At 43.1% G+C, this 25748-nt stretch overlaps 3 protein-coding genes across 5 annotated transcripts in view; 1 reads left to right on the top strand and 2 right to left on the bottom strand.

Annotated features, from left to right (window-relative positions):
• Positions 1 to 3050, bottom strand: part of DHX37 (DEAH-box helicase 37) — a 60133-nt gene extending 57083 nt beyond the window's left edge. For 2 of the 3 annotated variants that reach the window (XR_011559945.1, XM_070762113.1), the window contains exons 1-3: positions 2850 to 3041; positions 1439 to 1608; positions 1192 to 1304 (exon numbers count right to left, since the gene is read on the bottom strand). Coding sequence is in view for 2 of the 3 variants with exons in the window: in XM_070762113.1 (XP_070618214.1) it covers positions 1192 to 1304; positions 1439 to 1608; positions 2850 to 2952 (386 nt within the window). In the remaining variant the exon portion in view is untranslated. Of the gene's footprint in view, positions 1 to 1191; positions 1305 to 1438; positions 1609 to 2849 lie in introns of all 3 variants that reach the window. The other variant, XM_070762114.1, reaches the window with a different exon arrangement.
• Positions 3051 to 5754: 2704 nt separating this feature from the next.
• BRI3BP (BRI3 binding protein) lies at positions 5755 to 15941 on the bottom strand. The gene is made up of 3 exons (XM_070762082.1): positions 15645 to 15941; positions 11821 to 11923; positions 5755 to 10047 (listed from the first exon to the last, which is right to left on the bottom strand). The coding sequence occupies exons 1-3, from the start codon at positions 15840 to 15842 to the stop codon at positions 9632 to 9634; spliced, it is 717 nt and encodes a 238-aa protein (XP_070618183.1). The 5' UTR covers positions 15843 to 15941; the 3' UTR covers positions 5755 to 9631.
• A 5973-nt stretch (positions 15942 to 21914) lies between these two features.
• The window catches only part of AACS (acetoacetyl-CoA synthetase), a 63858-nt gene continuing 60024 nt past the window's right edge, over positions 21915 to 25748 (top strand). The window contains exon 1 of the mRNA XM_070762092.1: positions 21915 to 22141. Coding sequence (XP_070618193.1) covers positions 22024 to 22141 — 118 coding nt within the window. The 5' untranslated portion in view covers positions 21915 to 22023. The remainder of the gene's footprint in view (positions 22142 to 25748) is intronic.

Here is a 25748-nt window from a genome sequence, read left to right as displayed (position 1 = left end):
CCCAGCACTGAAGGAGACCGCCTTCTGCCGCATGAAACCCAGCGACCGGTGAGGTCCCACAGAGTTGGTCTCCTTAGGGTCCCGTCGACTAAACAATGTTGGCTGGTGAGACCTAGGGGAAGAGCCTTCTCTGTGGGGGGCCCGGCACTCTGGAATCAGCTCCCCCCAGAGATTCGCACTGCCCCCACCCTCCTCACCTTCCAAAAAAGTTTAAAAACACATCTTTGCTGCCAGGCCTGGGGACACTAGACCTTCCCCTGTCCAACAAATGTTGTGTGATTATTGAATGAATGAAAATGAATGTTTTGAAAGTTAGAATTTTAAGAACCTTTTAGTATATTAATTGGACAAGCTGTACTGTTGTGTTTTTTTCTATATGTTGTGAGCTGCCCCAAGTCCATGGAGAGGGGCGGCATACAAGTCCAATCAATCAATCAATCAGAAACCTGGGAAGACGATTGATGGCAGCTTGGAGATGAGTGGATATCCACTCCCAGAATCCCCCAATCAGATAAAATATTTTTTTTCTAAGCGTTTGAGAGTCTCCTGTTATCTGCAGGTGGACAGAAACACTGGCTGCCCTCTCTGAACATCATCTGCCTTCCCCAAAGGGAATATAAGCTAGAACCTCAAATGGGTGCAGAAAGGCGGCATCAAATATCCATCCACCCATGTTGCATTAATAACATGAGCCAATGAGCTTGAGCCTTCTCTAAAGCAAACCCAGCATCCCACTAGCACTGCTTATGTTTCTTAGGTTGGTCAGGAAATGCCTGCAAGAAAACAGCCAAGCTCAGAGAGCATCAAATAGCCCTGAAGATGTTACCTAGTTGGGCAATGAAACGTCTCCAAGAAAACCACCAAGCTAAGAGAGCACTAAGAACCCCACAATAATCCTCCTCCTCCTAGCACTGATGTTGTTACCTAGTTCAGCCATGAAATGTCTCCAAGAAACCCACCAAACTAAGAGAGCAACAAGGACCCCACAATAATCCTCCTCCTCCCACCACTGATGACCTCCTAGCCCTGATGATGTTACCTAGTTCGGCAATGAAACGTCTCCAAGAAATCCACTAAGCTAAGAGAGCACCAAGAACCCCACAATAATCCTCTCCTCCTAGCACTGATGTTGTTACGTAGTTGGGTGATGAAACAGCTCCAATAAACCCACCAAGCTCCTCCTTATCTTACCTTTTTGCCTGGAACATCCGTTTCCCCGTGCCGAGCTTGGACGTGGTATAAAGAAGCTTCATTTCGGCCTCAGGCACCTGGACTTCGTTCAGCTTTTTTAGCAATTCCATTCGCTAGAGTTTCAAACCAAATCCAAGGGAAGAAGCCACATGAGCCGAGAAGGAGGGAGTGATGTCTCCCGCCTTCCAGGATCACCCTTTTCAATCAAGCGTGGCTTCTCCCCACCCCCCTGAAATCAATCACCCACCTTTTCTTTCTTGGCTTTTTGTTCCAAAATCTTTTGCAAATTCTTCTTCTGTTTCTTTGTCAGGGGTTTCTTTCCTGGACTTTTATGGCAGGGTGCTGGTTTCTCCTGGGTTTTTCGGGACGGAAGGACTAGGGCGTTGCTCTCATCCACTCCTTTTAAGATGGTTTCATCTAGTAGGGGTGGGTGGGGGAGAGAAAGAGAAGAGAGGACCTCACCAGGTCAAATTTCAGCCCTGCTTTGCTTCTCCATCTCCATGCATGCTCACTCATGGACTCAAAGGCAAAAACAGCACCCTATAGTAAAGTGTTTCTAGTGTGCAAACTCAAAATATACTGCTCAAAAAAAATAATAAAGGGAATACTCAAATAACACATCCTAGATCTGAATGAATGAAATATTCTCATTGAATACTTTGTTCTGTACAAAGTTGAATGCGCACAACAGCAGGTGAAATTGATTGTCAATCAGTGTTGCTTCCTAAGTTGAGTTTGATTTCACAGAAGTTTGATTTACTTGGAGTTATACGGTGGTGTTTAAGTGTTCCCTTTATTTATTTTTTTGAGTAGTGTAATTGGAGTATCACTTGACCATTAGTCAGCATTAAGCTGGGCTCTTTTTAGGTTCTAGGTGTTGTGGTTCAGTCTGGGACCCCTCCGGGAATGGCTGACCTTCTGTCGGTTTCCAGCTCAGAGGGAGAGGCTGAGGAACAGGAGGTGCAGACTGACGAGGAAGAGGAATCCCAGGCTGAAGAAGAAGGACAGCCAGAGTCCCACCAGGGGGAGCTCTCCCCAGCAAGCAGCCTGGATTCCTTAGGGGAAAATGCTCAAGACATCATAGATATGCGACAAAGGAGAGCTAATCAGAGACGGACTCAATTGGCTAAGTATTTCCAGCATTAGAGGTCACAGCTGGGTTTGGGTGTGGTGCTCTTGGGAAAGGATAAAAGGCGGACCCACCCTTCCTGGCTTGTGGAGTTTTATCTTGGAGATTCGTGAGACCTGTCTGTGAACTTTGGTGGCTTACAATCCTGGTTTGTGCCTTGGACTATTGAAACCTTGGGGGGGGGGGGTGCCAGCAAGAAGCTTGTGGTATTGACTGGACATCAGGACCCTGCTGTAACCTATTATAGCTTGTCTGTTGTGAAGACAGGTTTTCCTTTGTGCTTATTTTTTCCAGCTATAAAATACTTTTGGCTTTTACCAGAGTGTCTGGCTGTTTTTTCAGTTGGTGTTGAGGTCTGGGAAAACCCAGACAGAACACTAGGTAGGCTAGACTGGGAGTGGGAGGGGCAGGTCCCTAAAGATCCAAATACCTAGTAAGGTGGTTGTTATAAGGAAAACAGGAGGCAGAAATAGCATTGAGTTCTGTATTTTTTTAAAAAAATAGGTTCTAAAAATATAACAATATTCACCTCCCAGTTCCAGCTGCACAGGCTCCTGGGGAGCGGGAGCCCTCCTCCTGGCCGATCCTGGCAGCCGCGCCCGCCAATTGCGCCTCTTTTGCGCCTTCCCCATCGAGGCGAGCAGCAGCAGCAGCAACACAGCCGCCACTTCCAGCCCACGTGGATTTGCCAGAAACAAACACTTCCGCCTTCTGCCCTCTCGTCTCGCGAGAACTCGCCCGGCCCCGCCCAACCCAGGGCTCCGACTCTATGGTACTGAAAAGAAGTCCGGGCGAAGGAGGAGGAGCTTGCAGAGCTCCCGAGCGGGAAGGAGGGAGGGAGGTAAAACGCGGCGGGGAATCCAGTAATGGCGGAACGAGACGATGCTGATAACCCTGAGACTGAGGGGTTTGTTTTAATTAAGATTATTTGATTAATAAAAGCTAAACCACCTTATGATGCGTGGAGGGGTCATCTCTGGTATCTTTTTCCCTTTCCCTTGCACTTGAGTTTAGGCGGTTTGCCTTTTATTAATTTTTTTGCATTTTTCAACACAATCAAGGTTTTGCAGTGAGGAGATGATAAATCACCAAAATGTTTCTTTGGAATTCTTTAGCATGGAGGAGTGCATGAAGTCACCCAAAGTTACAAACCAGAAGCTCAGGGTGCAAAGGCGGGTTCTTTGCAAGGTGGTGCGCAAATTTATTGTGTGTGTGTGTAACATATTTTTGCTGGTAATGAAAATGAAATGAGACTAATATAGATCTATTTTAAGCTATTTAGCTAAATAGGTTGAATTTTTTTCGACAAGAAAACACACACACACACCCCTACACACAGATACTGCTCAAAAATAAATAAATAAATAAAGGGAACACTCCAAGAACCCATCCTGGATCAGAGTGAATGAAATATTCTCATTGAATACTTTGTTCTGTACAAAGTTGAACATGCTCACAACAAAATGAAATGGATTGTACATCAGTGTTGCTTCCTAAGCAGACAACCTCTAGGCCACCAGATCTGATCCCTTCAGCTTTGTACCAGGGAAGAGCTATGTTTTTTCCATTGGGTCACCCTGGTATATTGAAGGAATGTCACAGCTCCTTTTTGCCTCTTTGCACAACCCAGGGCCATTTCAAGGCAGTTAATTTATTCATAGCCAACAAACTATGTTTTGTATGTATCATATTTTTTGCTGAATACAGTATTTAAAATTAAGGGAGACTAGGATAGCACTATTTCGGCCATGTATATATATATGTGTGTGTGTGTGTGTGACATGTTTTTACTGAATTTGAAAATTAAGGGAGACTAGGATAGATCTATTTCGGCCTTATTTCGGCTACACTGTATATACATGTATATATATATATATCCAACAGAGAATAAATAAATAAATAAATATATATATATACAGTGTATATATATATATACACACGCACACACACACACACATATACATACATACAGAGAGAGAGAGAGAGAGAGAGAGAGAGAGAGAGAGAGAGAGAGAGAGAGAGAGAGAGAGAGAGCAATAGCATTTAGACTTACATACCTCTTCACAGTACTTTACAGTTCTCTCTAAAGGGTTTACAATCATATTGTCCCCACCTTTATGGAAGGCTGAGTCAACCTGGGGCCTGGTGATATTTGAATTGGTGATCAGCAGAAGTAGCTTGTAGTACTGTACTATAACCACTGCACCACCATGGCTCAAAATTATACCATATATATGTATGTATGTATGTATGTATGTATGTATGTATTTGAGCCATTATATATATAATATAAATATGATGTAACTATATATATATTGTTATATCATAGTTATATATATATAATTTTATTTATTAATTGGATTTATATGCCACCCCTCTGTTTACCATCCAAGTAAAGGCTAGCTTATGAGAACAAAATAGCTTGAAATAGATTTATACTTGTGTCCCTTCCTTTTCATTATCAGCAAAAACGTTACACCCACACCCACAAATTGAGCTCTCCTCTCACAATCAGGAGGCTGCATGTTTGTTCTTACGTAGAAGCTGATATTTTTATGTTTATGGAATTCCCTTCCAGAAGAGGTCGTGACAGCTGTCAGCCTTGATAGCTTCAAGGCAGGATTAGACAGATTCACGGAGCCCAAGTGTATCATAGGTGGTTATTGAAAGGGATGTGCAAGTGCCGCCTCTATGTTGGTTGAGGCAGGCAGGATTCCCTTGGGTCCCATTTGTTAGGGGTCAAGGGAAAGGGAGGGTCTTGCCTTCTCTTTCTGTTCAAGATCCCCAAGGATAATTGGTGGGCCACTGGGACACAGAATGCTGGACTCGATGAGCTTTGACCTGATTCAGCAAGGCTCCTCTTAGGTTCTCTCTTTGGGCACAATGAGAATATACCTGCTGGACAAACCAAAGCATTGGCGAAAGGAAGGGCAATGGGCTAGTAAAACACTCTGTTAGTTCCATTCAGCTGCCCAGACTGCAGGGACTGAGCATGGCTAGTCTAGCAAAGAGAAGGACCAGGGGAGACATGATAGCGGTCTTCCAATATTTAAGGGGCTGCCATAAAGAGGAGGGGGGTCAGGCTGTTTTCTAAAGCACCAGAAGGCCAGACAAGGAATAATGGATGGAAGCTGACCAAGGAGAGATTCAACCTGGAAATAAGGAGGAACTTTCTGATGGTGAGAGCAATCAACCAGTGGAACTAGAAGTTGCCTGCATAAGTTGTGAGAGCTCCAACACTTGAGTCTTTCAAGGGGAGATTGGACTGTCATTTGTCTGGGGTGGTATAGGGTCTCCTGCTCAAGCAGGGGGTTGGACTAGATGACCTACAAGGTCCCTTCCAACTAACCAACTAAATAAATAAACACATACATACATATAAACACATAGAGAAAGAGAGGCGGGAGGGAGAGAGAGAGAGATCACTGCAAAAGTTACAATAAACATTTAATATTTATTTGGTCACCACACCATAATTCAGTTGTGACATCAGTCTACAAACAATTCACTATGTGTAAGTACATAGGTCGTGGTGGTCAGATAATAAATAAAGGCATAGACGAACGTTTTCCCCAAATCTTCACAGTTATTGAAACAGCTTCATTCATAGAACTAAGATTTTATTAAGATCATCGATTAAAAGGAGGCCCATGACACTTCCTTCTCACCAAAATCATCTTTTTTTGTTGGTTAAACAAAACATATAATTTTCCATACAGACTTTAAAAAAACCAACGTAATACTCAGGAGATCAAATATCCAGGTAGGATAATCAAGTACTATACTCAGTGCAGATAAACAGTTATGATCCAGGTATATATCTATATCTAGATATCTAGATACTATATATTTCTGCTTTTACAACAGGAAATTTTTAAACATGGCATTTGGCAACAAGAATCCAGGGAATCAAGAAAGCGGTTTTAAGTTTCATGCAAAACGTAAGAAAGATTAAATATATTTAAAACAAGAAGATAAAAGAAGCCCATTAAGATAGAATCTTAGATGCAAAATACAAATTAACCAGCAAGAAAAAAAACTTCACCTTCATCTACAGGGGGAGAAAAAGGGAGATAACCTATAGCCAAAACATAAAGACAGCCCACAATTCTGCAAAGCAGCTTTGGAAAAAAAAACACCCAATCATATCCCAAAAGGCAAAAGTATGACATTATCTTAGCACACATTTGCACACAATATTCCAAGATAACTTTAAAAAAAAAACTAATTTCAGTAGTTCAGCTCTATTTCTTGGTCAGGCTGATGTACCTCAATTGATCACAATAATTGCACGGATGGTTCACCACAAATGTCTACACCACACTCTGATTTTAACAAAAGACTGGAATTCTTTTTCTCATTGTTCCTATCACCCCTCTCTTCCCACAAATGACTGTATGACTGTAACTTTGTTGTTTGTATCCTTACAACTTATATTGACTGGCTCCTAATATGATTTGATTGCTTATTTGTACCTGGATTATCATGAAGTGCTGTATCTTAGGATTCTTGATGGACATTTCTTTTATGTGCACTGAGAGCATATGCACCAAAGACAATTTCCTTGTGTGTCTAATCACACTTGGCCAATTAAAAAAAAATTCTATTCTAATTCTCGGTTGGGGGGAAAAATTTCCCTTGAGCTGCCATCATTGTAATATCCTGCAAGATTGGGGCATGTTAAGTTGTTTGGAATGATTAAAAAACTAAAGTTGGTCTATTTATTGAACAAAAACCATCATTGGAACGTAAAAATCTTGAGAAAATGGAATTTTAGCATGTCTAAGTATACAAAAGAGGATTAGCTTTGTATATTCTTGCATTATTTAAGGAATGCAAAGCCGGCTCACTTTCTCTGGCCTGCTTTAGCATCCAGTATTTGCTTCCAATCCTATATTTTGAATAAATAGACTACTAACACCTATTTTTCTGCAAAGCAGGATATTTTCTAGGTTGTTAGATAAGGAAAAGGGGGGGGGGGAACCTCGATAGCACTATCCACAAGAGAAGTGAAGAGTAACAAGAAGGAAAATAAAGCAGAAAGAAATCCATCCATATTTATACTTTTTATAGAATAAAGGGGAAAAAATAACTTAAGGTCATCTTCGCTTGCAAAACTCTGCAAGGAAATGGCAAGAAAGGTCTATTTTAAATACAATAGTTTGTGCTCCTGTCTAATTTAAATAAGGGAATTTTAATTAGCCAAATCTGCACCAAGGCAGCAGGGGGCAATATATATATATTTATATATACCTCTACACTTTTTTTTCAACTATAGCCTTATACAAAACAAATTGCTGTGTCTATCAAATCTATATATACATATACATCTATATATTTACTAGTCCCTGCGTTGCCGCTACAGGAAGCTGATTTAAAGGAGGGTCATTTTAACCAACGTTCTCTCATTCCTGAGTTGCCTTTATTCTTGCAGAATAAAGATCGCCAATCTTTATTCTTTTATTTGAAGAATTTGATTGCGGAAGAAAAGCGGCAGTTTTTGTGTTTTTTGGAGCCTTCACTTGGAAATGGTTGGGACTCAGTGGCAATCTTCAAAAAATGTTTGTTTTTCTTGGAAGGAAGGAGACACGTATTGTTTCTTATTTATTGTTTTTATTGTTTTATGGGGATTTTAATTGCATACTTTTTATTATTGTAGGTCGCCCAGAGTCCATCAGGAGTTGGGCGGCCTATAAATCCAATAAAACTTAAACTTAACAACTTGCAAGCTTTGAAAACTTTATAATGTCATTTAGGTCAGAACCAGTGGCGGGTTGCTGCCAGTTTGCCCGAAATGGTGGCGGAAATTTGATCCCATTCACCAAACCAGAAGCAAGATCGCACCCCCAAACGGCCCTTCGGTTGCCGGGAGAATCTAACTATTACAGCATCTTCCAGTTTGCCCAGCTATGGGATAGGCCTTCAAACAAAATAGTTATGCACTTTTTGAAGTTGGAAACATGTAGGGGGGAAAGTTAATTCTTTGAAACTGGCCCTTGTGGTTTACTATTTTGCGGGTACCATTTACACCATGAACCTCAAATGGTTGCTCGGGCAATTTTTTTTCATGGCAAACCAAATTAGCTACTTTACTTTTTTTAAAGAACTGAACACAATAGTCTCTTCTGTCTTATCTATTGTGGAAATTTTTGTGGGAGGTGTGTGTGTGTATATAGATGAACGAAGCATAGATCCTTCTAATGGGGACGGTTTCGTGGAATTTATTGCCACATTAATCCTGAGAAAGATTCCCGTATCCCACTTTTTTCTTTTTGCAATCCTTTTTTAAAAATCTGTCCCCAATCGTAATGGCGGTGTTTATAAAAAATGAGTCAAGCTGAGGTTGCTTGGGGTTATTTCTGCCTTTTTCTCAGGTGATGGGTCATTTTGATATAAATGTAACTTCCATTTTGAAAAGCCAACTTCTCTTCTATCATTATGCACACAAAGTTGTTCCCCAGAGTTGATATTATCTGACTGACCTTTAGTTTCCCTCTTAAGGTCTTTCGCTTACATTGTGCCAAGGAAGACGAGCCAAGGGGGACAGGCAGAAGATTTTGGAGAGGGGGCTCAACTATTTATAGGAAGGTGGACTGCTTTTGGTGTGTATGTGTGTGTGTAGGCTAAAGAAAGGGCCTGTTTTTAATAAAACCGATTGGAAAAAACCCACACAGCAGCAGTTTTGAGGCTTCTGTTTGCTATCCGAAGGACGCAAACTCTTGCTTTCAAAATTCAGGGCAAACCATATATGGACCTGACTCAAATAATTTATTTTTTCTTGGCAATTCTATGAAAAAAGAATGACACGAGGCACAAAACGAAATGATCACTGAAGGCAAGATGGAAAAAAAGAAGGAAAGAAAACCCAATCCTCACAAACAGTTCCTCTCTGGTTGGAATTATTTTTGTGCTTCCTGCCTTCTTCCTTGAACGTGAAAATCGGCATCCGGTTCAAGAGAAAATTTTCTCGTTTGAAACAAATGACTCCATCGGCCTTTATCAAATATCCCTTCCTCCCTCTTACTTTTTTCCTTTTGTTTAACCCCTTTTTTTCTCCCCCCCCCCCCTTTTTTAATAAAAGATGTTTCAAATGCTTGGAAAACAGCAGATAAAATTCTACTCGTGGGTGAGCATCTCTGAATGTACAGCTAATCTTAACGTACGAGTTCATTCATGTTTCATTTAGGGTGGGGACGGACAAGCTACGCGCGGAGACTAACGCCTGGATGGTACACGTGCCCTTTACCCCAAAGTCCGCCTCGTCGTAGGCGGGACGATCGCCCCTTTCCTGCGCAGAGGGTGACATTCGCGTTAGTCACCTCCTCGGTCCAGGTTCTCGATCACGCGAGACAGGCGGATATTCAGGAGCCTGATCTGGCTATCGAGGTGGTCGATCTTCTCCTCCAAGGTGTGGTGGCCGGTCTTCCGCCAGTAGAAGCTCACGGGGCCCGTCATGAAGTAAACGGCGACGACGAAGCAGAGGGGAAGGACGGCATGCTCGGGCTCGCTCTCGTATTTCTGGAGGATGTAGACGCAGGAGAGAGCGAAGAGGACGATACGGATGATCCAGAAGAAGCGCCCGCACAGGACGTGCAAGAGATAGAAGAAGAATCCGAGCAGAAGAGACATGAACCAATAAGCCAACAAGATGGTGCCGATCAGCAAAAGGGCCCGGGCGGGATTGTTGGCGAGGGCGGTGTGGCTGAAATAATGGGTCAGGTTGGATCCTAAAAATAAAAAATAAAACCAAAGCAGATAATGTTAACGCTCACTCCAATGAAATAAGAAGTGGGAAAACAAGCAAAACCCCCCCACCATTCCATTCTATTCTACCTTGCGTGACTCCATGATTTTAACAACCAGGCTTAGTAAGGTTGAGTTTTCCCGGTATTTACCGGTAGTAAAACTCATAAGAAAATAAGAAGAGCCATGCTGAATCAGGCCAAAGCCCATCGAGTCCAGCATTCTGTGTCCCACAGTGGCCCACCAATTGTCCATGGGGATCCTGAGCAGAAAGAGAAGGCAAGACCCTCCCTTTCCCCTGACCCCCAACAAATGGTACTCAAGGGAACCCTGCCTGCCTCAACCAACATAGAGGCGGCACTTGGACATCCCTTTCAATAACCACTGATACACGTGGCATCCATGAATATGTCTAATGCTGCCTTGAAGCTATCAAGGCTGACAGCTGTCACGACCCCTTCTGGAAGGGAATTCCATCAACTAACGACCCTCTGGATGAAGAAATATTTCCCTTGATTTGTCCTCACTTTCTTACCTGTGAGCTTTAGGGAGTGACCCCTCGTCCTAGTATTGTGTGATAGGGAAAATATTTTTTCTCTATCCACCTTTTTTATCCCATGCATGATTTTATACACTCAACCTCAAATCCAGTACATTAACTATAAAATATCCATTTTAAATAACTTTCATTTGTAAGCAAGCGATCCTTCACAAATTATTATTTTCCTTATTGGATTGAGGCAGTGAAGGGCTACCAAAATTTTTACTACCACACTGTGAGCGTGGCTTTTGCAGGATGCCCTGCATTTTCTTTCAACATCTGTCAGTGCAAATTGGGTGCTCTGAGGTGGAGCTCCATTTTCAGTACCCCACTGCGTGTGTCCCCCCCCGGTCCGGGCAACAGCCCACCCCTGGATAGAGGTGAAATGGAATTGCTCCATTTCTAGCAGGACTACCAGATTCTGTAACAGCTGCTACCCATCTGGTAAACTGTGTCTCTCGCCGTACAATATATGTGGATATATGCATACAGTATTAACTAACTAACTAACTAACTAACTAACTAACAAACTAACAAACTAACTACCATGGTCTTTCGAGACTGAAGGATGCCAATGTAATGCAATATGCATACAGTGGTACCTCTACCTAATAACGCCTCTACTTAAGAACTTTGCTAGATAAGAGCTGGGTGTTCAAGATTTTTTTGCCTCTTCTTAAGAATCATTTTCTACTTAAGAACCTGAGCCCCAAAAAATTTCCCAGGAAATTTGAGAGCAGCACGAAGGCCCAGCCAGTTTCCTGCCATTCCTACTTTAATCCCGGCCACCTCGGGCTTTTCTGGGCTGCCAGAGGAGCCTTTTGGTGGCACTTAAGGAGACTTTGGTAGCCCAGAGCGAACAAACCATTTTCTTTTCTCTGAGTGCTTGGAGAGGGAATAAACCTCTGCCAGCACCCAGAGAAAAGAAACGCTCCCTTTGCTCTGGGCAGCGACTGTCCTCCTCTTCTTCTTCCTCCTCCTCCCACCAAATTCTGAGCTATGGGTTTGCACGCATTTTGCTTTTACATTGATTCCTATGGGAAAAATGGCTTTACTTACAAACCTTTCTACTTAAGAACCTGGTCACAGAATGAAGTGACAATAAAGTTGTTGTAAGTTCTCTGGTGGATGGCACATACATTTAATAATAATAAAAAAAATCAAAGTAAGCTTGGGGAATGTGAGAACCACCCCAACCACTGTGTTGCCCACCTACCATCAATTCCAAGCACATCTAGGAGATCTGTCCATATCCTCCAGAAGGTATCCACTAGAATGTCCACTCCGTATACAAATCGCTCCGTCAGTCTGGAGAAAAACTGGAAAGGCAAAACATAAAAGATTGTTTTTATCCTCTAAGATAATGCTTCCCAACCTGGGAGTCGGGACCCCTTTGTGGGTGGAATGACTGTTTCACAGGGGTCCCCGAAGGCCATGGGAGAAAAGACAAATTTCCCATGGTGTTAGGAACTAAAGCTTCTATTCTGGTGCCTTGGAACATATTTTTACAATCCAACCAATCAGGTGTTTGCAGTGGGGTGTCTCTCTGACCTTCCTGCCAATCAACTTCAAGTTCTGTTGGGAGAATTGGTGCTAGAATTATGGTTGGGGGTCACCACAACATGAGGAATTGTATTAAGGGGTCTCGGCATTAGAAAGGTTGAGAACCACTGGTCTAAAACTTCATAGGAAAGAATCAAGATCATGTGGAGTTTTAACACTTTATAAGGCCTTGGTAAGGCCACACTTGGAATACAAATAATGCAAAAAGGACTCTAGAGAGTCTGCAGAGAAGAGCCACAAAGATGATACTAAATATGAAGAACGGTTGCAGGAACTGGGCATGGCAAGTTTAATGAAAAGATAGCAGTCTTCCAGTATCTCAGGGGTTGCCACAAAGAAGGAGTCAAGCTATTCTCCAAAGCACCTGAGGGTAGAACAAGAAGCAATGGGTGGAAACTAAACAAGGAGAAAAGTAACTTAGAACTAAGGAGAAATTTCCTGACATTCAGAACAGTTGATCAGTGGAACTGCCTGTCTCCAGAAGTTGTGAATGCCCCAACATTGGAAGTTTTTAAGCAGATGTTGGATAACCATCTGTCTGAAGTAGTGTAGGGTTTCCTGCCTAAGCAGGGGGTTGGACTAGAAGACCTCCAAGGTCCCTTCCAAATCTGTTGGTGTTGTTGTTGCTATTATTATTATTATTATTATTATTATTATTATTATTATTATTATTATTATTACTATTACTACAATTACTACTACTACTACTATTATTATTATTATATCCATTCATCTAAATCAGGGATCTCCAACCTTAGCAACTTTTAAGACTTGTTGTGGACTTCAACTCCCAGAATTCCACAGCCAGCCAGGGATTCTACCAAGAGATGGGACTTGCCTCACCCCCACATTTGAAAGAGAAAGAGACCAAAGGACACCACGGGAAGGAAGGTATTTATGAATCATATCCTGGATTTTGAACCCGTAACCTGCCCAGGGAGACGTTCCTGCCACGTGCTCCCAACGGCTAAGAAGCTGTGAAACAGCAAAGAACCGATTGCCAGGAAGGGCAGGGAAAAAGATCCAGGATAGAATTTTTGGCCAGTGGAGGTCAAGCAGAAAAAGATCTCTTGAATTCTCTGGCCTTCCTTTGTTTTGGGTGGTCTTCTCCTTTCCTAAGGGAAAGGAAACGTGCATAGTTCACTCACAAAACGTCTCAGGTGCAAGAGAGAACATGGGGTTTTTTTTTGATTCAGTGGTACAGTATATGACAAACTACTTCTAAAACTAATGGCATTTCTGGATCCCTGCATAAGTGGATAGTGGCGTTCCTATCCAACAAGTAGACAAAATAGGGAGCGCCCTATGAAACCCTGTACCAGTTAACAGCATTGTCCCCTAAGGCAGCGTTTTAGGACCCACACTTTTTATATGTTACATAAATGACCTTTGCGATCATGTTATAAGCAACTGCGGTCTCTTTGCTGAAGATGTAAAACTATTCAACACCACCGACAATACTGCCACCTTACAAAAAGACCTTGACCATCTGTCAGAATGGTCAAACAATTGGCAACTCCAGATATTAACCAACAAATGTTCTGCCTTACACATTATTAGGCAGACCCTCAGGTTCAAATGTGGCTACCTGATGAGGGCAAATAACCCCGAAATAGATCTATAGTAGTCTCCTTTCCTTTTCATTATCAGCAAAAAATATGTTTCTGTAAAGTACTATGAAGTGGTATGCAAGTCTAAATGCTATTGCTCTCTCTCTCTGTCTCTCTCTCTCTCTCTGTGTCTGTCTCTCTCTCTCCCACACACACGAAGGTCTTGACATATTCAGGTTTCTTCCCATGTAAGTTTCAGTGACATTTCGATGAGGTCCCACTCATCAACTTCAGAACAGAAAATACAAGCTGGGCGGATATAATCTCATAGACAACCTTCACTCTGTCAAGGACCTTGGGAATACTCATCTCTAATGATCTAGGTGCCAGACAACTTATAACACAAGCACACAATAGATACAAACTTAAGGTAAACCGTTTCAAACTCGATTGCAGAAAATACAACTTCAGCAACAGAGTGATCAATGCCTGGAATACATTACCTGACTCCAAACCCCCATAACTTTAACCTCAGGCTGTCTATTGTTGACCCCACCCAATTCCTAGGAGGTCTGTAAAGGGCGTGCATAAGTGCACCAGTGTGTCTACAGTCCCTGTCCTACTGCCCCCCACTTATTCATATCCATTTCCTGTATTCATAATCATGTTTATACTTATATATGTTACCTTATACATGCTTGGCAAATAAAATGAATGAATGAATGAATGAATGGACAGGAGAAGGAAACCAAGTCTTAAAAGTCTGTAAAGATTCTTAGTATTCCAGGTCACGGTTGACCCAAAGGTGCTTTTTCAACTAAGTCTAGTCTTGGTTGTTGTTTTTTTTCTGTTGAAGACGTTTTGCTTCTTATCCAAGAAGCTTCTCCAGGTCTGACAAGATAACAGGGATAGTGGGTAATTACCAGCTGTCTGTAAGGTATATAAATCCTTCCATTCCCCCACCATCCTGTCAGAGCTGACAAAGCTTCTTGGATGAGGTGAAAGGCCTTCAAAGAAAAAAAGAAGTCCAGTCTCCTCCTGAAAAAAGCACCATTGCAACAGCACTAACAATGGATGACGGAGAATCTCTTAGCTATGGACACCCTTGGAAAGGAGTGGAAATGGATTTCCAGAAAAATTGGAGACTACAAGAACCATTTGCAACACTCAGATGATCCTCAGATAAATCTCCAACTTATCTCAATGACAGTGGTTAGAGTGCAGCACTGCAGGCTACTTCAGCTAACTGTCAGCTGTAGTTCAGCAGTTCGAATCTCACCAGGGTCAATGTTGACTGAGGTGGGTGAAATGAGGACTCAGACTGTTGGGGGCAAGAGGCTGATTCTATAAACCGCTTAGAGAGGGATATAAAAATACTATAAAGCGGTATATAAGTCTAAATGGTATTGCTATCATCCTCATCTCCTCTCTACCTTCAGATCACCTTGTGGACAACCCTCCCCCCTTCACTGCCATGAGTCAACCAGGAACCCCAACCTCTCTGGTCATCCTCACCACCATCACCTCTCCGAAGCCTCCATCCTTATCCCCACCCCCATCTTTGTGCCCTCCACCACCATCAGGTCACCTTGTGGCTCCCCCCACCCCAACCGGGTCAAGCAAGACCTTCCTCTCCAACACCTTTGGTCATCTTGATGCCTACCAGGTCACCTTTCTGGTGGGCACTCAATTGGGTCAACCAGGACCTCTCCAAAGGTCACCCAAGTGGGTCAGCCAGGACCTCTCCAAAGGGCACCCAAGTGGGTCAGCCAAGACCAATCTCTTCTTCTAGCAGCCTACGTCAAAATGGGGGGTCCCCGTTCTGAAGCCCCCCACTCACCCACCCACGAGACCAGAGTCCCCCACCCCACCCCCACCCCTCTCCCCTCCCTCCCCTTTCCGGCCAGACCCTCCGGACGCCGCTCACCTTCTGCAGGGCGCGTACGTTCTCCTCGCCCAGGAGGCCGCTGGCGCCCTGATAGACGCCGCTGGCCGCCCTTCGCAGGCTGTTCTGCTTGTCGGCGTTCCGGGACCCCCGAGCCCCCCGGGCCCCCGGCCCGGCCAGCAACAGCAGCAGGAGGAACGGCAGCAGCAGCGCCCCCCGCGCCCCGCTCCGGCTCGCCATGGCGCGCTCCTGCCTCGCTCACTCGCTCGCTCGTGCGCTCCAGCCGGCCGCGCTCGGCTCGGCTGGCGGGTTTTTCCTCCGCTTTTCCCCGCCCAGCCTAAGCTCGGCCGCTCTCGCCCCATCTGGCAGCGCTCTCTCGCGGCCGCGGAGGCTCCGGCGCAGCGCCGCAGGCGCAGGGAGAGAGGATTCGCTCTTTTGCGCGTTCCTTGGGCACAGCTTCGGGCCCCTCTTGGAGAGCCCTCCGCAGCCAGGCAGCCCCGGGGTCTCAGGCAGGCCTCGGTCTGCTCGGCAGGGTTTTTTTTTTTGGGGGGGGTGGTGGTGGTGAAAAAGGGGGCAATTTTGGGTGCCTCCCAAGAGGAGGGGAAAGAGAGGGGGAAAAGAAGGAAAGCAGGAAAAGCAGAAGGGATGGAAGAAAACGCAGAAGGGCTGCAGGAATGTGTTTCTAGGTTTGTTTTAAAAGGGGGTTAGGCGTTTGTTATTAATATCGTCTCGTTGTTGCCCCTGTTTTCATCCAAGTTTATCTTAATTTTCAAATTTGAATCGCCTGTCTATCTATCTATCTATCTATCTATCTATCTATCTATCTATCTATCTATCTATCTATCTATCCTCCTCCTTCTCCTCCCTTTCCTTCCTTCCTTCCCACATCTATATATTTATTTACAGTATCTATTTATCCATCCATCCATCCATCATATCTCTCTCTCTCTCTCTCTCTCTCTCTCTCTCTCTCTCTCTCTCTCTATCTATCTAATCTATCCATCCACCCACCCATCCTTTTCCCACATCTCTCTCCATCCATCCATCCATCCATCCTCCTTCCTTCCCACATCTATATATTTATTTACAGTATCCATCCATCCATCCATCCATCCATCCATCCATCCATCCATCCATCCATCCATCATCTCTCTCTCTCTCTCTCTCTCTCTCTCTCTCATCTTTCCATCCACCCACCCATCCTTTTCACACATCTCTCTCCATCCATCCATCCATCCTCCTCCCTCCCTCCCTCCCTTACTTACTTCCTTCCCCAAACCACCCTAGGCAACCAATCTTGGCTTATAACCCCCATCAGGAAGGGGAGGGAAGAATTCTGCTGGAGGTTTTTACTTAACCTATTGCTGAATGAACCATCCTCGGTTCAAAGATGAAGGTTTCCCTCCCAGCATGTCTCAATTTTGGCAACTGGAAGATGGGAGGATTTCGATTCTCAGAATTCTCCCACCTATCCACCCACCTTCCAGCTTGGCAGCCTAGCACCCTGCGTTAGATGTGTCCCTGCAATTGTGTGTAATTGTGTAATTGGCCAACCAAGCCAGGAGCTGACCCAGGACTACTCAGCATCTTTGGTGGCCTACCCAACTCTTCAGTTGAGTCAACATTGCATTGTTTCTGCCCCACCTCTGCCCGCTTTCTAAATCCACTCATCCAACTTTTCTTTTTTTAGAAACTTTCAAAATATCAAGACTACTCGGGTTCAAAGGGGATCTTGACCTGACCCCTTTTAGGTTTCCCATCTGCTCATCCCACCCTGAGCTTCCTGGCCAAAGGGTTGCAACAACTTCAGGTTTACTGGAGGTTAATGCCAGGGCCAGCCAAGCATTTCCCAAATCCTCCAGCTCCCCATAGTCCGGATGTGCAAATCAAAATAGTTTCCCCAATGCTCTTCTTCCTCACTGCTGAATGTGCAAATCAAAATCATTCACAGTTTCAGGTTTAACCACTGTTTAATATGTATACCGCTATTCCCCTCTTTTTAGAACTGGCGAACGTCACAAATATTTTTCCCAATTTAGGTACTTCCAGAAATATAATATCGTTATCTTTCACATGAACTTCTTCTAGACATCATACATCAAAATTAACTTTTGCAATTTTGTGAATGTTTGTTTCTGTTGTATGGGTGCATTAATTCCATTGATGTTAGCTGGAAAAAAAATCTTAATTTGTTTGTCCATGTTATTGCCTGTGCTGTCTTTACGTTTCTTGTTTCCATTTGTGTTCTTGGTTTCTTTCTTTCTCATGATTTTTGACAAATGTCTCTTATCTTTTATGCACAGTTGGAGCATCTGCACCAAAGACAAATCCCTTGTGTGTCCAATCACACTTGGCCAATAAAGAATTCTATTCTATTCTATTTTCTTTTCTTTCTCTTCTTACTCTTTTCTTTTTCTCCCTGATTGCAATTCCACGCTGCTTTCGCCTTCCTCTAGGTAGCATTCTACAAACTGATCTGCTTTTTCTATTGTATCTATCCTTATCTTTTGGTCTTTCCACAATATTAACAGTCCCTCAGGTATCAACTATCAGAAGGAAATTCCTTTTCTTATTAATTGTGCAGTTAAATAGTGAAAATCTCTTATGTTTTTCTCTTTTTCCTCTTCCCCACTGCTGAGTGTGCAACTCAAGACCATTCACAGTTTCCCCAATCCTCCTGTGACTGGGTGTGCAAATCAAAATAAATTATCTCCCCAAATCCTTCCTTCCCCCCCACTGCTGAGTGTGCAAATCAAAATCATTCAGTTTCCCAAATCCTCCTCTTCCCTATAGCTGGGTGTGCAAATCAAAGTCATTCACAGTTTCCCCAATCTTCCTTTTCTCTGTGGCTGGGGAGTGCAAATCAAAATAAATTAGCTCCCCAAATCCTCCTCTTCCCCCACTGCTGAGTGTGCAAATCCAATCCAATCAATGGGCTTTCCTTGATCCTTTCCCCATACCATGGAAAGCTGCACTCTGATTGGGCACGCCTCTCCCCAAGCTCTGGCCCCCATTGGCTTTCGCAGAGCAAGTGCCAGCCAAAACCTCTCCTTCTGATTGGTCGAGGAGGGCCACGGCCTGCTCCAACCCTCCCGTCGCTCGCTGGGTGGTCCATGCTGGAGACTCTGGGCTGATGTGGGGCCAGACTCAGATCCACCAATGCGGGGCCTGCATCTGGTTGTGGTGTGCTGATGCCACAGATCCTTCCGCCCTCTGCCTCCGAAGGTGCCAGCTCTCACGGGTTTGAACCCCAATAAGGGTTTTTTTGACCCTTAGCTGGATTTCTACACATTTATTTATTTTTCTGTACATCACATTATATTGCATGCATGCAATAAGTAAAACGGACTTCAAAACTTGATTTATTTTTTATTTTTTAAAAAAATGCAATCCAGGGTGGGGTATTTTGCACAGAATTTGGGTCTATTGGAGTGCAATGCTTTTTTCTTTTTAAAATACATCTGATTTTTCAGGTATAATTTTTTAAAAAATTAGGTATAATTTTTTTATTTTTCTCCATCTTGATTTTTCTCCATGCATGAAAACACATATTCCCTCAACACCTATCAATATGCTATACAATCTCTTTTTAAAAAAATTAATAAACATCCCAAAACCTATTTTCATTTCATCTATCTGTCTTAAAAGCCAGGCTAAAAAAAAATCTGTTATATATTAAAAATAAAAAATTAAACATCCTACATCCTATTTTTATTTCATCAATAATTACTTCATCTGTCTAACAATCAAGTTTATATAAATAAAAATCTTATACATATAAAAAAATAAAGTGTTACTTCAACAGCTAAAAAACCCCCTATGAGTTACATAATTTGTTTTGATTTTCAGATCAAATATTCATATTCTTAAGTCTTAAGTTTCCTTTATTTTTTATTAATTATATATACACAAACATAACAATGACAAATAAAACATGGAAAAAAAACCCCTAAAAAATAAATTTGGGAAATTTAAATTCCCTGCTCAATCAGAATTTCAATCGGAGAATTTTCCATTTTTACCTTATTTTTGGTTAACATAATGCTTTGCATTTTTACATATTTGCATATTTATCTTTGAATTTTATTTATTAATTTCTTGGATTATCTTTCTATGTAATTTCTTTTCTTTCTTTCCTCTAGCCATTCTTTAAATATATGTTACATAATTATCTAATGCTGCCTCCTTTCCCCTTTTTGTCAGCCAGGTTTTTTCAATCATAATTCCCATTATTTTCCATTAATTGTATATTATTTATTTATTTTTATTTTCAGTCTACTCCGAGTCTTCTTTGTCTCCAATTTTCATTGTTAGATTTTTTAACGGCAGATTTTAACGTATTCATTTATGGATGGCATTTGTTGACGGCTTTTCTCGCTACAAGGCAACTTGCAGGTGTAGATCTGAACAAATAGAGGAAGAAAAAAATAAGGAAAAAAATATGTATTTTATTTTCAAATCTAAGTTTTTTCCCCACTTTGAATATTTCATTATGGCGAACGTATTAATAAGTAAACATAATTATCTAGTGATAATTACAGACAGAGTTATGGGGGTGGTTAGTAATTAAGGATTATTTTTTTTTGCATAGAAAGAATCTGGCTTTGAATGTGTTGCTTTTGCTTTATATACAATATATACAGTACAGAGTCCTTTGGAACTTGGGTGGCGTATAAGTACAACAAATAAATGCATGATCAAAAGGTTTGGCAGTTCTGCGGTTCAAATCCCTACTATAGGTCTCCTGCGTGAGCAGGGAGTTGGACTAGATGACCTCCAAAGGTCCCTTCCAACTCTGTTACTGTTACCTGTTATACATAAATACATACAGGTAGTCCTCGGGTTGTGAAAGCAATTGAGCCCAAAATTTCTATTGGTAAGTGAAACATTTGTTAAGTGAGTTTTGCCTCGTTTTACGACCTTTCTTGTCACTGTTAAGTGAGTCACTGCGGTGATTACGGTAATTAGTAGCACGGTTTCTTAAACGAACCCCCACCGACTTGGCTTGTCGAAATGTCAGAAAAGTGGATCGCATGATCCTAATTGGAAATATGAACCAGTCGCCACGCGTCTAAATGTTGATCACGTGGGACGCTGAAAACCGTTGTTAAGTGTAAAAGACGGTCATCACCAGTCACACTGTAACTTTGAACGGTCACTAAATAAATGATTTTATGTGGAGGAGTAGCTGCTTTTTAAATTTCAGAGTAATTTGGTGTCCTGGAAGCTTCCTGCGTGACCTGATCTATTCTCTGTTCTATTCTCCTTTCCTCTCTTCCCTTCCTTTCCATTTGTACCCTATGACAATCATTAAATGTTGTACCTTATGATTCTTAATGAACGTGTATTGTCTTTTTATGTACACTGAGAGCGTCTGCACCAAAGACAAATTCCTTGTGTGTCCAATCACACTTGGCCAATAAAGAATTCTGTTCTGTTCTATATTCTATTCTATTCTGAGTCATTTGAGAAAGGTGGCATAGAAATCTAAATAAATAAATAAATAAATAAATATTCTATTCTATATTCCTATTCTAAATTCTACTCCGTTGTCTATTCTATATTCTACTCTATTCTCTATTCCATTCTCTATTCTATTCTATATTCCTATTCTAAATTCTATTCTATTGTCTATTTTATTTCTATATTCTATATTCTATATTCTATTCTCTATTCTCTTCTATTCTCTTCTCTCTTCCTTTCCCTACCTGCATTCTCTTCCCTTCCCTGCCTCTATTCTCTTCTCTTCCCTGCCTCTATTCTATTCTATTCTATTCCATGCCATTCCATATACATACTATTCTATACTCCTATTCCAAATTCTACTCCATTGTCTATTTTATTCTATATTCTATTCTATTCTCTTTATATTTTCTATTCTATTCCATTCTATATTCTACGCTCTATATTCTATTCTATATTCTTCTCTATCTGTTGTACAGTATTTCATTCTGTTCTCTATTCCTCCACCCCGCCTACCTCGCAGAGGTGTCGTTGGGAAAAAAAAGGCCTGCAATTAGAGGCAAATCAGAAAGAATTCACGAAACCATGTCGGGAGGGGGGGAGGCTACAGCGTGTCAATTTGTACCTGGCAGGTTTTATGATTTTCATTTCATCTCATCTTGTTTGCAGGCCTCCCCGCCCCCCCCCCCGGTGCAAGAGCCGGCCTCTTTCTTTCGCTCCGTGCACTTTTTCGGGGTGGGGGTGGGGGTGTTATTTATTTATTTTTGCTCCGCCTCTGGCGGAAGTTCACCGTCAGCGCCGGCAGAGGTGATGCGTCCTATAAAAGGCGCCGGCAGGAGGCGGAGCTCCGCAGTCCTGATCGGAGCGGCGAGGCTGTCGCGCTTGAAGCAGCCCCGACGGGCGACGGGCGGGCGACGCGTCGAAGGCGGCAGCCGGGGCTGTCCGGGGAGCTTGAAAGATGTCCGGGGAGCTGGAGATCATGGAGGCGCAGCGCATGTGGGAGCCGGACTCCAAGCGCAACACCAGCATGGACCGCTTCAGGGCGGCGGTGACGGCGGCTTACGGCATCCGCCTGGGTGAGTGAAGCCGGGCGAGGCAGGCACGCTCCATCCATTGAATGCCTTTTCCCTGTTGCAGCCCCGTTGCCCTCCCGGGAGGCCGAGCCACTCCTCCTCTTGCGATCCCCCCCCCGCCTCTACGACGGCCCTGCAAGGTCGGCTGCGCAGCACTTTCATGGGTAGAGATGGGCGCAGGCTGGGTCGGCAACCGGGCGCCCTCCGCAGATGGGAAGCCGCCATCCTCACCTTGCTTTTTCTCTCTGGGATTTTTTTTTGGGGGGGGCGGTATTGGATGGGGGGGGGAGCTGCCTCTGCTTGGGGAGCCGGCCGAAGGAAAGCTGGATTTGCCCTGAAAGGATGATGGCTTTAATCCTATTTTAATGTGTTTTGGAAGCCGAGGAAGTGATGAACCTTGATGATAAGTGGAGCTTCCAGAGAGGGAAACAGTCTACCTTAGAGCAGCAGAAGACGATGGGATATGATAAGTGGAGCATCCAGACGGGGAAATAGGCTACCTTGGAGCAGCAGAGGCTGAAGAGCTATGATAAGCAGAACCTCCAGAAGGGGAAGGAGTCTACCTTGGAGATGGGATAATTCAGTGGGGCTTAAATGGTGCTGCTTGGCCCCCTTGTGGGTGGCCTGGTTTGTGCATGAACCCTTTTGGGGAGGGGATGTGGCATCTTCACTGACTCAAAAGTTGGGGCTGGTCTAAGTCGTCTCCCCCCAACCCTTTCTCTCCCCAACCTCCGGTTCCCTTCCCTCATCTAGCATGTCTTGACTATTGCAATGCGCTCTACATGGGGCTACCCTTGAAGAGCGTTCAGAGACTTCAGCTGAGACATGTGCAATTATGGGTGTACCAAGGTACACCCATGTTACTCCAACTTTACGTGAGCTGCATTGGTTACCAATCGGTCTCCGGACGCAATTCAAGATGTTAGTTATTACCTTCAAAGCCCTAAATGGCTCAGGGCCAGACTATTTACGGGAATGCCTCTGACTTTACACCTGTGGCCAGTAAGGGCCCACAGAGTCGGCCTTCTCCAGGTCCCGTCCGCTAAACAATGTCAGTTGGTGGGACCTCAGGGAAGAGCCTTCTCTGTGGCGGCTCCAACCCTTTGGAATCAACTACCTCCAGAGATTCACATTATCTCTTCCTTACTGGTCTTCCAGAAAGCCGTTGTGACCTGGTTTTTCTGGCAGGCCTGGAATTAGGTTGAGTGCAAGTATGTAAGGGTTTTTTGTTTATGTTAATACTGTTTTATTGTACAGTATTGTTGACTTTTATTATGAGAAGATCAACAAAGACGATTAGGAGACTAGAGGCTAAAACATATAAAGAACGGTTGCAGGAACTGGGCATGGCTAGTTTAATGAAAAGAAGGCCCAAGGGAGACATGATAGCAGCCTTCCAGTATCTCAGGGGTTGTCACAAAGAAGAGGGAGCCAGGCTATTCTCCAAAGCACCTGAGGGCAGAACAAGAAGCAATGGGTGGAAACTAAACAAGGAGAGAAGTAACTTAGAACTAAGGAGAAATTTCCTGACTGTCAGAATGGTTGATCAGTGGAACAGCTTGCCTCCAGAAGTTGTGAATGCCCCAACACTGGAAGTTTTTAAGCAGATGTTGGATAACCATCTGTCTGAAGTACTGTAGGGTTTCCTGCCTAAGCAGGGGGTTGGACTAGAAGACCTCCAAAGTCCCTTCCAACTCTGTTGTTGTTGTTGTTGTTGTTGTTGTTGTTATTATTATTATTATTATTATTATTATTATTATTATTATTATGTCAATAGAACACAGCAAAGGAGATCACTATGCTGGACTTCATATCACCAGTCAGGCGCTTCCCAAGTACCTAGGACTGCGTGATGTAGCGGCGAATTATGTGTGTCAATCCCAGTAAAGTGGCCTTTTGTAATTGACAGATGGAGATTTTGTCAATTCCAATGGTTTTTATTATTTATTAATTGTTTATTATTTATTTATTTATTATTATTAATATTATATTTTAACAATTTTTATTGTTGTTGTATTTATTCCTATTGTTAGCCACTCAGTTTGGAGCTAGCAGTATATAAATAAAGTAAAAATAAACAAATAAATAAATAAATGTTGAACAGAAGTTTGAATGAAACCCGCCGGGCACGTTATACATGCCCACGTATTCTGCATCGCATCCATGCGATTTTTCTTTCCCCCGACGGTCTTTGGCCCGGCTGATGCGAGATCAGATCCTTGCTGCCGTCAATCCCGCCAGCGACCAGGGAACGGGAACCTGGCCACATCCTGACATGATTTTGCAAGCTGGCTAGGTTTACCCGCAAGCGAGGGTCTTCTAGGGTGCTTGCCAGCAGAGAGAGGAAGAGATCCCGTAAGACTTTATAACATGCCAGATGCCGAGAGGCGCCTTTTTTTGCCTGTTCTTAAGAACTTTTCTACTTAAAAACCTGAGCCTGGAAAAATTTCCCAGGAAATTTGAGAGTAGCATGAAGGCCTGGCCAGTTTCCTGCCATTCCCCCTAGTTTCTCTCTCTGGCACAGTGTATGAGAGGCAGCCTCGCCCCGGGTGTATGGGAGGCACGTGCTCCTTCTCGCCGCCTCTCTTTTTTTTTTTAAGCCTTAAAGTTTTCAATTTTTTTGATTCCCATCCTCTCACCTTCTTCCTTCGGCAGCGACTCTCCTCCTCCTCCTCTTCTTCTTCCTCCCACCTAAATTCCGAGCTTTTATTTCTTTTCTAATGGGTTTGCACACATTATTTGCTTTTACATTGATTCCTATGGGAAAAATTGCTTCTGCTTACAAACTTTTCTACTTAAGAACCTGCTCATGGAACAAATTAAGTTCTTAAGTAGAGGTACCACTGTATATTGTTAGCACACAGCAATATCTTAGCACACAGAATATTAAGCACACAGCTATATCTTAGCACACAGCAATACTTTAGCACACAATAACCGCAATAGCCATCAACAACCAACAAATATAGTATAATACAAAACAACCCAATAGAGAGCAACACATCTGTCTCTGTTATATGGCTAATTGCAGCCTAGTAATATTATACTATTTCCTCCAAACATACATTGCTGGTTAGTTCATATGTTGATAAACGCAACCAGTGCAGTACGTAGTACTGACACTAAATATTTATGGGACCGTCTCCTGCCACGCACATCCAAGAGACTGATTAGATCCCACAGGGGCGGCCTTCTCTGGGTCCCATTGACTAAGCAATGTCGGTTGGCGGGCCCACGGGGGTGGGCCTTCTCTGTAGCGGCCCTGGCTCTTTGGAACCAACTACCCCCCCTGAGGTCTGTATTGCCCCTTACCCTACTGGCCTTCAGAAAAGACTTGAAGACCTGGCTCTGCCAACAGGCCTGGGGGGTTGTGAGAATTAACTGCTTATTTATCTCCAGCCAAACATCATCTGACTGGTATGCATGATGGTATGAAAGTATTGATTGATTTCAGGTTTTTTTTTATTGTTACTAATAAGGGTTTTTTAGTTTGATTGTTATTAATTATTATGGGTTTTTAGTTTTTATTAAGGGGTTTATATTGAGGAATCTTTACCATTATTAATGCTTGAATTTGACATTTTGCTGTATAGTTTTAGTATTGTGAGCG

Source organism: Erythrolamprus reginae, chromosome 10, assembly GCF_031021105.1.
Source record: "Erythrolamprus reginae isolate rEryReg1 chromosome 10, rEryReg1.hap1, whole genome shotgun sequence".
NCBI classification, from domain to species: Eukaryota; Metazoa; Chordata; class Lepidosauria; order Squamata; family Dipsadidae; genus Erythrolamprus; species Erythrolamprus reginae.
The sequence above is the reverse complement of the archived record's forward strand: the minus strand, read 5'-3'. Positions and strand labels throughout refer to the sequence as shown.